General features: G+C 43.9%; 1 protein-coding gene across 6 annotated transcripts in view; it reads left to right on the forward strand.

Moving 5' to 3' along the window:
* Positions 1-12,293, forward strand: part of TJP1 (tight junction protein 1) — a 377,953-nt gene that overhangs the window by 211,516 nt on the left and 154,144 nt on the right. For 2 of the 6 annotated variants that reach the window (XM_065558286.1, XM_065558290.1), the window contains exon 1: positions 543-991. The exons of 2 other annotated variants lie outside the window; for them this stretch is intronic. In XM_065558286.1, coding sequence (XP_065414358.1) covers positions 959-991 — 33 coding nt within the window. In that variant the 5' untranslated portion in view covers positions 543-958. Of the gene's footprint in view, positions 1-542; positions 992-1,581; positions 1,601-12,293 lie in introns of those variants that run through there. 2 more of the 6 variants (XM_065558288.1, XM_065558289.1) reach the window with 2 other exon arrangements.

The following is a 12,293-nucleotide window of genomic DNA, read 5'->3' on the forward strand; positions in this document are numbered from 1 at the left end:
CCTGGACAACTATTTTTTCCTTCCCAACGCTTACAGCAAGTTTAGTGGTGTGGGATGCCGAATAACAGACCTATTAACCTGGTCTGTTTTGAACTCCCCAGAATGTTTCCAGAACTCCTGTGCAGCTGACTCCACCCCTAAGGGCAAGGGGTGATCCTCTTCCTTTGTGCTAGGTTGGCCCTGTTTTATTCTCTCTATAATGAACTCCATCCCAGGCCTACTCTGTTCCATGTATTTCAAACCATCCCTCTAGCCCCTGATAGGCTTGTGTGGTCTAGGGAACTCTTTGCCCCAGTCACCAGCGTCTGCAGTCCAAACCAAAGCGCTGGAAAGAATGGGGAGAGGAGGAGGGCTGCGAGCTGCTGTCAGCGAGACTCCTGCCCAGAGACAAGCAGGGGAAGGGGGTGCTCATGGTCAGGGCTTTGGGTTTTTCACTCCTGTGCGGTGCCATGTGGCCTGGGGGGAGGGAGAGCTGGGGGAGCGTGACTGAGAAGCAGCCTCCCCCCTCCAGGCAGGCCAGAGAATGGGCAGTCCCAGCAGTCAGACATGTCAGTGGTTGCTTGGAGAGAAAGGCATGTAGCTGCTGCTGGGAGAAGGGGAAAGGGAGCGGACCTGCCATTGTAGGGGCAGACACTGGGGAACGGCGTTAGCTTCCCCACCCCCCGCAGCACAGAGCCGCCGGCCCGGCGCGCAGCACAGCTCCCGGCCAGGGGAGCGCCAGCCTCCCCCGCAGAGGAGGACTATTGAGGAGCTGGACTTTTATCAAACTTGCATCCGCTCTTCCCTCCCGCCCCCTCCCCTCTCTGTCCCTGCCTCCTCCTCCTCGCCTCCCCCCTTCCCTGGGCGATGTTTATTTGGGCAGCTGTGTGAGACGCGGGAGGAGGTGGGGAATTTCTCTCTCCCTGGCTGGAGTGGTTAGAGAGAGACACACACTACTCTGGGGAAAGAAGGAAACAAAATGTCTGCCAGAGCTGCGGCTGCTTCCTCCAAGGTAAGAGACTCGTCCCAGCACCCCCAGGGGAGCAGCACCCTCTCTCCCAACTTCACCTCCCCCCTGGTTTGGCGGGGCTGGTGCTCTAAAGCCAGCTCCGCTCCTCGGGGCGTGAGGAGCCCCCCGTGTCGGTTGCTGTCCGTTGGCCGCTGCCTGCCTGTGTGTCGCGCTCCCCCAGTCTCTCGTGGGGGGCTGTTGTCCCCTGCGGTGCAGGGGGCGGGTGGGGGTGTCCAGCGTTCAGCCCGTTTCACCCTGGGAAGTGGGAAGGGGGGGTTGAGCTGCTTGCTCCTGGCAGTTTGTGCCCCCCTCGCGCTGTGGTGGGGGAGCCGCAGGTAGCACGAAGCCCCTCGTCCCCCTCCCGGGAGTTCGGTGCAGCGGACCGGGCGGATTGGCGCCGGCCTCTGGCGGGTTCTGCCACGGGCCCCCACCTGTTGGGTGCGGGGCTGGCGTTCAGAGAGAGCGCAGAGGCGGGGGAGAGCCAGGCTGGCCGGGGGGGGGCGGGGGGAGTGGGTCCCCTTTGCTTTGTGATGGTGCCGGTTTGAGCCCTTCAGAGCCGGGAGCGCAAGCGAAGTTGCCTTTGCAAACGGCTCGGTGGGATCGTTAACTCAGGTGAGGGTCCTCCCTAGCTCCTCCCTGTTGTTTTGTGGCCCGGGCTCTTTGGCGAGTTTTCTTTTTAGATGCTACACTTGTGGTTGGTTTAAAAAGAAAAAAGTTGAAGCAAATGTTTGGGCGCAGGGGAAAGGGGGGCTCGAAGCCCCTGGGGTGGCCGGGCAGATGTGCTTTGAGCAAGGCGGGGAGTGGAAATGTGTCCGAGGCTTGGGGTGTTTGTTTTGTGTTTGGGCCGTCTTTGTGCTTCGAAGGGAGATGTCCTTGTGGGAGGGACACGAGACGTGAAGGAAAAAAAGATGTAGCTAGATTTAAAGCCCCGTAATACAGGATGTTTCGGTCGCCGCCTATGAATCAGCTGGGGAAGTTGCTGCTGACTTATGACTTTGGGTGGTGCTAGCCCTTGAGAAACTTCTCCACCTGATCTGTAGGTGTTTAAAGTGCAGGTGCATGTTGCAGGGTGTGTACTCTGACCTCTCTCAGCAATGCTGCTACTATGTGTAATCGCTTCACTTCCCCGGGGGAAAGAGGTGGAGTTAGGAACATTCAACAGGTTATTTCTTCCTACGTGTGGAAAGAAAGGTTTGATTTGAAAGTGCTTCAGTGTTTAAAAGCGAACTAATTTTAGCTATAAATGATCCTACACTGGGCCCATAGTCTCATTAGAACAAGTTCTGTGATGTGTTGACGAATATTGCTCGTTTTGAAATGTTTGCTCTTAAGTGAAACTATGCAGTTTCGGTCTGATGTCATTTGTTGTGTACACATACACCTAGTAGTGCTCCTCTTCAGGATGAGGTACTAATGTGGTAAGGTTTGCCCTTTGCTATGTAAGATCCGATCATTAGAAGTACCTATTATTGGAAGGTGATAATATGATACAAATTAATTGTAAACCATAGTTAACCAGACTAATTTGCATATATTAGGATTTCTTAATTTTATTGACCAGTTTGTTTTATTCAAAATGCCCAAATGTGACTGTTCACATACAAAGTTATATCAACATTTTTATTTAAAATTATATTTCAAACTTAAGTGCAGTAATTTAAAATGCATTTAAAGAGACTTAAAAAATTAATGTACACTAATGTAGCTCTACACTGTAAGTGCTTCATATGTTTGGTTTTTAGTAATCCTTTTTGAAAATGTTTTGTTAAAACTTCTAAATTAATTGAGACATAAATAATTCGTGAATAAGAACAAAATTATAGTGTACCTTAGATTTCTGTATCAGATCCATTTACGTACTAGATAACAAACCTATCCAGTGAAAGTTAATAGTGCAGTTGCTACCTTGCAAGTATACTAGATTATTAGAATTTTGCTAAGCCAAACATTTAGTCATTTTGGTGCAGGTTTGTGTATGGACCTATACTATAGGTTCTCTCTGCATACTGTAGCAGCCGTTAACTGAAACAACTTCCAGGCCTTGGTTCTATACCAAATTGATGATGGGCACATGTGTGCGTATGCATGGCATGCACAAATGGATTTAAACAAAAAAGATATTATATTAATTGCTTTTTCCTCTGGGTCAACAATTCAAGAACTTTTATTTTCAAATTTGAAAGGGTAAGCTATAAAAATAGCTCTCTCAAAAGGACACATTGAAGAAATCTTGTATAATTTTAACTTTACCTATTTTTTTCTTTATCACAGAAGTTGTGGCTTCCTAATGTGGGTGTGGGAATGAATATTTTACAGCTCGCTTGAATTTCTGTATAAAACTATTAACACTCATATCATGCTGGTATTCCTGTTTAAGTGATTAGCCCCCAGACTGATCTTTGTGTGGTGACCTATGCCCCATGCCACTTCTCTAATCCATAGTTGGAGACATAAGGAAGACAAATTTAGCTTTAAGTATTTCAGAAATGTTAGATCTCTGGAGGACTAATGCCTTTCATATTCCAGTTTCAAAGTTAGACTTTTATCAGCAGTAAAGAAGGGATACTTAATTTCTCACATTTGGACCAGAGTGTGGTAAGAATAACGGCTGTAATTTTTCCAAGTTTTTGTAAGCGGTTAGAAAAGCTTTGTTTAACACATTCTAACCTGTTGATTTTTTTTCTGCGTAACTCAATATTTATTTGGCTTACTGACTATTACTTCCTTTAAAAAAAAAATTAAAGTTTTGACTACATATATAATGCCTTCGGTAGCATACTTCTAGGAGTTTTGATTATTGTTCATTTTATGTTAGTTTGCCCTGTGTTGGATGGTCCTTTGTTAAATTGCTCAGATTTGGTTCTCTAATTCTTCTTTTTCGCATTAGGCTAAGAACATACATTCTGATAATTTCACTGTTTAAGAGTTGAAATACGTGCTTTACCTATTAGTATAGTGTAGATTCTCTCTAATTTTCCTTTCCATTTTCTCCATTACAGTCTAATCTTATGGTGAATTTGATTTCAAAATGTAGGTAGCGTAATCTCTTCTGATATGCTTTTGTGACTTAATACTAATAGGAGCTCAGGTAATGGCGATGAGATATTGAGCTTTTTATCTTTAGGTTGCAAGTTCAACTCCAACCTAAGCTGGTAGTGAACAAAAATTCTGATAGCTGTTATTTGGCTTATGAGAAATACTTTTGATATCCATTTAGTTCTTATAGGGTGAATGTACTCATCATGAAAACAACCAATGCTACTGGCATAAAATAGTCTCTCTTCTGTGACTGCCACTAAAGTTACGATGCTGTTGCTTTTGATATACCTTTGTGGTAGTTAAATAGAGGACTTTCAAGCTGACAGCTTTCATCACTGCTGATTTCATATGTGATGCATTCTCTCTCTTCCCATCCTCCCCCCGCAAGCTTCACAAAAAAGAGTATTTTCCAAGAACAAATTGAGGAGAACAAGCCCCTGTGTGTAAAAACACAGGGCGGTAATTGAGTCTACTGTAATAATTTGGTTTCCTGTCTGTTTTACTTTCTCCCCTTTAAGCCCATATTTAATATCCTTCCCTCCCCACCCACAAAAAAAGCAAAAAAAAAAAAATGCTGCTTAAAATGGAATTAGTGCTGTGTTTAACAAAACTTGCAATAATCATTACCCTTTTCTGATGATCCTGAGGAATCTGAGCTGCACACTTTCTGGTTTCTCTGCTTGAGGGGATGACATTGCACTCGCTGTAAATATAGGTCACCGTTCCATTCCAAAACCTGAACTTTTCAAACACACATATATTTGTTTCCTCTTGGAAACTTGCACGCAAGCCTTTAAAGGGTACTATCAATGTAAAATAGATGCTTGTATGAATTTTTTACCTAATATTGTTACAAATACCACCAAATATTAATAAATGAAATTGAAAGACTGGAGGTGAGGAGCAGGAATTTCTATAGGCTTTTTCCATTTTACTTGTGTATTTGAGAGAGCACTTCCTGTAGTTTCAGAACAATTCTCTGTTTGTCTGTAAGGTTCTTTACATATTGCAACAAGGGAGAGAGATGTGTAGAAAACAGATTTGTAAAATCACAAAAACTGTCAGGGGCTTGGGAATGTCTGTAATGCCCAATCCTATTTTAAACTCCTTTTGACTATAAAGAAAAACAGATTTCACATTTGATGATGTCCTTTTAACTTGCGTTGAAAACTTTTGTTACTTTTTCAACCTTTTAAGTTGAAGTAACAAACCTTTGGTAAGTTACCTTTAAAGTTCTCTTTAAAAATCCCAAATCTCCAACTGTTTGTTATCTATATAGTAATACTTTTGGCAACTGTAGTGTTCTGATAAAAGTTAAGCTGCATTTTCAGTAACAATTGTGCTGTGAGGCAAAATTATTTAAAGGCACAACAAAGAGTCAGAAGTGATGTGTTTGGAAGTGATCCACATTTTGTACATTGTTGTCAGAGAGTGTACACTGCAGTGTGTTTCCTGTTCAATATGCAGGAAAAAGATTATGGTAGTAGTCAGAGCCATAGTTTTCAGACTTTGTTAGTAAGTTGGTTTTACTTTTATAGAAGGAAAATAAACTCTCAGATATTTGTTCTAATTGCTGATTGGAACATCTCTGTGTCAGGAAAGCTGCTGCATAAAAATACAAGCAATCTCACTTGCAAAAATGTTCTTCAGGCAAATACTGTACTAGAAGAGTGTGAGAGCGCGTCAATTCTGTTAGCTCTATTTGTATATTATGATGATGAACACCAAATGTTGTTGCCTGTACAAATCTTAAAAGTGATATTTTGAAATCTTATTGAATCAGACAGATGAAATACCAAGTTCTTGTAAGGTTGAACATGTGTCCATTTTAATACTGAAAATGTATTATTGTACCCAAAATGTTATGGTCTATGGCTGTGACAACAAAAAAAAAAAAAAAAGAGAGAGAGAGAGAAAGCAAGCTGTACTGGTAAAACACTTTTTTTTTATACTGTGAAGTGTAATGGCATACATTGTGGTTTTATTTATTTAGAATTATAAAATGAAGATAACAAATGCCTATCCCAATTTCAGGGCACTCCTTCAAAAGTTCAATTCATCAAAATAACCAAGGACTCTCAGATGCAACTGCTTATGTCAACCTCCTTGGTTCTTATAATCACAGTTCTGGGAACAAACATATAAACAAATACATTAATCCCTTCCACACCTCAAGAGCCCAAGAAAAAAGATAAGCTCAGTAGTGTATTCAGAATGGTAACAAACCTGGATCTAGTGGGTTAGAAACATAGTATGGAGGACAGTAAAACCATATGCACCGTTACACGCTGCTCTACATACGTGTCCTACCTTGGTTTTGCTGGCACTGTGTTAGGTTTTAAGTGTCCACCTAGGGCTATTTATGGGCTATCATGCTTACTTATAAGTTTAGAAAATGTTTGATGCTGTGTAAATTACACAGCCAACTGCCCCAAGATTAAATAAGGTGTTACCTATTTGTGTCCCTTGCAGGTTTTTCCTTCAGTCATGATAATTATGGATTCATTTTTGTTGCATCTATACTACACCCTCTCTAACCATGTTTTTTTCAGGGATAGTAACATTAGTAATGACTTCTTCAGTGGATATGCTCTCCATTGGTTACACAATATGTCAGTTTTGATAAGGAAAAAGCCATGAGGGTGTTTTTATAAATTTTCAGGATTCTAGAGCAGGGATTGGCAACCTTTGGCACACGGCCCATCAGGGAAAGCCCCTGGCGGGCCAGGCCGGTTGGTTTACCTGCCGCGTCCACAGGTTCGGCCGATCGCGGCTCCCACTAGCCACGGTTTGCTGTTCCAAGCCAACAGGTGGCCAGCACATCCCTTGGCCCACACCGCTTCCCTCAGCCCCCATTGGCCCGGAACAGTGAACCGCGGCCGGTGGGAGCCGCGATCGGCCGAACCTGCGGACGTGGCAGGTAAACCAACCGGCCCGGCCTGCCAGGGGCTTTCCCTGATGGGCTGCGTGCCAAAGGTTGCCATAGAGCATATTTGAACTCCATGTCTAAAAGAGAAATTTTAAAATTCAGCGGTGCTATTTTAGGGGCAGATTCTACAAATGCTATTGCCCATAGCATTTGGTAGTGTGAATATACCTATTGTACAAAGGATTCTTAGGTCCAGCTTGGCACCGGTTCTGCAAAGATGAGGAAAATGGTGGCTTTATGTGCTCTAAGTTGTTCCTCCCTGAAGTAACCGCTGAGGGACTATTACAAGCGCTGGTGACCCTTGGAGAACAACAGTGTCATGGCCACACACCCCACCATGCCCTCATCACAACTGCTAGTGTAGGGGGTTACATAGGGCCAGCAGTGTCAGCTCTGTGTTCCATGCCAGGGGAATCCTCTGCTAACTGCTTAAGCCAGCATTATGGTGAACTGTCTATTCTACTTCTGCTCTAGCCCCTTTATATACTTGGGCTGAGGAATTGGCCCAGTGTCTGGGACTGGGAACACAGTCAGCAAATTCATAAGTCAATGGAGTCTTCAGTAATGATTTTTTTAAGAGTGCTTTCCAGACTCCATGCATTATGGTCTGTTTAATCACTTCAAAGCATTGAGCAAATCATAGGTATTATAAACTTAAATATTAATTTTTAATGTTATAATAGTATTTATTTTTCCAAATCTATTTGATAATCTCAGTTATACCATTAGCCCTTTTGACCTAAATGGTTAGCCAGAATTCACACTTACTTCTATTAGGAAAAATTAATGATGGAGTCAGGTATTTCTTTTATGCAGTCCTGTTTATGTATATCCTTTATTTTGTACATAAAGTTCTGTTTCCCTGAACACAGTAGGAATCAAACAGCTGGAGACAGTTTCTTTGTTACTGTCGCAAACCTCTTTAAAGCCAGCAGTTTAGCTTTTTTCCCCTCAGGGTCTTGCTATAAGTATTTCTCTGGCACTCTCTAAAGCTATGTCTACACAAAAACTAGACACCCAGGGCTGGCTTGTGAAAGCTGACTTGTGTTTTTTGTGGTGCTTGGGCTGCAGGACTGTTTCATTGCTGTCTAGACTTCCAGGCTTGGGCTCCAGACTCTATGAGGTGGGAGGATTCCAGAGCTCACGCTCCAGCATGAGCCTGGAAGTCTACACAGCAATGGAACAGTGCAAGCCTGAGTCGGCTGGCACAGGTCAGCCGCGGATATCTAGTTGCTGTGTAGACATACAACTTTGTGCTTCTGTAGTGTTTTTGCTGCTTTTTGCGCTCATTCCCCTTAGTCTATGGCGACACTACACTCTGCACCAATCCAGCTGTGCCGCTGTAGCACGGCTAGTGCAGATGCTCTAACGGGAGAGAGCTTGACTTTATTACTCCAGCCCCCGTAAGTGGTGGTAGTTTTATGTCCGCTCGAGAAACTCTCTTGCTGACATAGCGCTGTCTGCATTGGCACTTAGGTTGGTGTAACTTACGTTGCTTGGGGGGTGGCTTAGTCACACCCTTGAACGACATAATTTATACCGATTTAAGCTGTAGTGTGTACATAGTCCTCAGACTTCATGGCATATTCACTGACCAGGTTTGCATGCGGTTTAGTGTGGTGGTTTTCCTGTCACTAAACAAACGAGCATTTAATTATTACCTCATTTCACCTGACTGGAAGGAGGCAGTCCTGCTTAGTAGTTTCAGGGACTTAGTGTGATTGACCAGCATACCAATACTTAAAACTTACGGCTGGTCTATACTATGGCAGGGATCGACGCTCTGAGATCGATCCACCTGCAGTCGATTTGGTGGGTCTAGTAAAGACCCGCCAAATCGACTGCAGATCACTCTCCAGTCGATCCCTGTACTCTACCCCCAAAGGGAAGAGTAAGGTAAGTCAATGGGAGATTTTCTCCTGTCGACCTCCGTGTGGTAACTCGACCTAAGGTATGTCAATTCCAGCTACGTTATTCACATAGCTGGAGTTTCATAGCATAGGTTGACCTACTGCGGTAGTTTTGACATCGGTCTAGTTTCACTTTTGAGGGATGATGAGAAGCAAGAAATGTCTAATAGTGAAACCACAAGAAAATATGCAGTCTTGATCAGACTGAATATTCAATGTTTCTGGATTTTTTTTTTTTTTTACTACTGTGATTTGTGGTATATCTAGTGAGAAGGCATGACTAGACTAGATGTGTATTTAGGTCATTAAACACACTTATGAGATGTGTTGAAGGAACTCTGTCTCTGGCCTCCACTTCACAAAGCATGATAAAATTGAACCTAAACTGCCTAATAAGTATAGTGTTGCACATAAAAGCTGGTTGCTTAAAAAACAAATTGTGTGTGCTGTCAAATATATTTTTTTCTATTTCTAAAATTGGAAGCTCATTCCATCTCCTAAGCTTATTTGATGTCCTCTTCTTGTCCTTCAGGATGTTGAGTTGCTTGAGCCCAATTTACTCCTGGGGGAATTCTTTGGGACTGCATGCCTGCAGAAAACGCCCCGCCCCCACAGAATTCCTGTGCTTCCCTGCAGAAAACAGCAGGGAAGCAAAGGGAAGCCATGTGGGGTGAGTGGGACAACCAGGGGTGCAGTTCTTGGGGGATGATTGCCCCCCATTCAGAGGTGAGGCATGGGGGGCATATTAGGTTACATGCCATGGCTCCCCACCCTCATTTCTGCAAGTGCAGAGCTGCCCAGCTGAATCAGGAGGCTGCGTCTTGGTTCCACTGACTCTGCAGCTGGATGCCACCTCCTGGGTGCCAGTCATGCTCCCCTTCTGTGTGCTGAGAACCTTCCTGTTTTCAGTGCAACAGTGAGTGCCCAAGGGGGGACGGGGGAAATGAGGGAAGGTGGGGTTGAGGGGGTGGAGGGAAGAGGCAGTGTGGAAGGAAGGCAGGTGGAATAGGGCAGGGGGAGGGGAATAGAGTGAGGGAAGAGGGATGGGGCAGTCGGGGAGGGGGATGAGATGGGGAAGAAAAGGGGATAGGGGAATTGTGGGGGGAAGCGGGAGCCCAGCATGCAGTGTCCCCTCCTCAGCAGCTGGAGCTCCCCCGTTAAGCATGTCCAGCGAACCTTGCCCTGACAAGCCATACCCCCACCCCACTGAGCCGCAGCCAGCTGCACCCAGACCCACACCCAGGCCCCACAGCAGTGAGCCCCATCTCCCCACACTCAGACCCCCCCCGCTGAGCCCCAACCAACTTCACCCAACCAGAGTCCCATTGTCCCTGCACCCGGATCCCCCCCATGAGCTCCTGTCCATCCAGATCTCCCAGTGAGCCCCCTGCACCCAGATTGCCCCACACAGAAACCTCTTGCCCCACACTAAGCCCCTCCACACTTGGATCCTGCTGGCCGAGCCTGCCCACCCACACCTGTTGCACCTTGTGCAGATGGGCAGGGCCCCCGGGTGTTTCTGGGGTGGGCACAGCTCTTGCACTGGGTCAGGGTCAGATGCAGCCTCACTGTCTAATTCCTGTACCGGGGGAAGATGGGGGCTTCAGATGATCTCCCACTTCAGTGCAGCCAGTGGCCAGTGCTCCCTGCTGCCATGCTGGAACCACATTTATTTATTGACAAAATGAGTAAAATTGTGCAGAAATTTAAAATATATTGTGTGAAGAATTTTTAATCTTTTGCTGCAGAATTCCCTCAGGAATACCAATTTTATTGGTGCTGATAAGATTCCAGTAACTGCAACCCCATTAAGAATATGGAAGAGAAAGTGCTTGATAGCTTCTATCATCACTCAGTGATGCATAGACCAGCATTCCTAATCTCCTTCTCTCCCGCCCGTTCTCCTTTGTTACCACCTGATATGGAGCTTTTTGAAGGAACAGGATGCATTTTGGTGCTACCAGTAAGACCACTGCTGTAGTTTCTAATCAAGTGATCCCCTTCCTAGGGATGGGTGAAAAGTTTAATCTCTGGGTCAGAAGTGCCTGGGGTACAGCAGTGCTGCTCTTATGTCCAGCTTCTTGCACTTGTGTATGCTATAAGGGGTGGCAATATGGAATACAGCTATTGTAAAAAAGTGTGATAAGACACCGCTTTAAAACTTTATTGAAGAATACCTTCAGCCCATACTTCAAGCTGAACGCTAGAAAGAGTGTACATAAGAATGGCCATACTGGGTCAGACCAAAGGTCCATCTAGCCTAGTGTCCTGTCTTCCGATAGTGGCCAATGCCAGGTGCCCCAGAGGGAATGAACAGAACAAGTAATCATCAAGTGATCCATTCCCTGTCGCTCATTCCCAGCCACTGGCAAACAGAAGCTAGGGACACCATCCCTGCCCATCCTGGCTAACAGCCATTGATGGAGCTATCCTCCATGAATTTATCTAGTTCTTTTTTTAACTCTATTATAGTCTTGGCCTTCACAACATCCTCTGGCAAAGAGTTCCACAGGTTGACTGTGTGTTGTGTGAAAAAAATACTTCCTTTTGTTTGTTTTAAACCTGCTGCCTATTTATTTAATTTGGTGACCCCTAGTTCTTGTGTTATGAGAAGGAGTAAATAACACTTCCTTATTTACTTTCTCCACATCAGTCATGATTTTATAGATCTCAATCATATCCCCCCTTAGTCATCTCTTTTCCAAGCTGAAAAGTCCCAGTCTTATTAATCTCTACTCATACGGAAGCCGTTCTATACCTCTAATTTTGTTTGTTGCCATTTTTGTAAACCCATCACATAAAACAAATAGGTTCTTGTAAACCCTCTCCCCTTTCACCTCTCCAGTATGTTCACTTCTAATATTTTCTATTTCCAAGTGTTAAATAGTTGAAAGTTTCGTCTTTATATTCCAGCCTTGAAATTGATATAGCCACATTTCAATGGCACAGCAACAGCCTTCTTGTTGTCTTTTTTTCTCCTCTACATATAAAGAAATTAAATTCATAGTTCTAGCCCAAGTGAATTTGACTTAATACTCTTTGTATTACTTAATTGTAAAACGTGAGAAGGAATATTGTCTTATGGCTAAAAGGACACTATCAATTTAAAAATATTGTTCGTAGAATAGGTAAAGGAAATGAATAACCTTTTAAACAACTAAAATTGAAAACATTTTAAAATTAGTTTAGTTTTAAACACCCCTGCTGTTTGACCTTGATGTCACTTTCACTTTTGTGGTTGGCTTCATTTTCAAACCTTTAATGGTGCAATGTTTGCACTTTGAACATTGCCTGAGTTTGCATTAAAAAACAAACATCTGCAAATTTTTTCTTTAAAAAAAAAAGTGAAAAAAGAGTAGTGACTTAAAAAAAATAAAATAAACACACGAACAGAAATCAGTTTACACAACTTAAATTTGGTGCCAAT

Source organism: Chrysemys picta, chromosome 10 (genome assembly GCF_011386835.1).
Source record: "Chrysemys picta bellii isolate R12L10 chromosome 10, ASM1138683v2, whole genome shotgun sequence".
Classification (NCBI taxonomy): domain Eukaryota; kingdom Metazoa; phylum Chordata; order Testudines; family Emydidae; genus Chrysemys; species Chrysemys picta.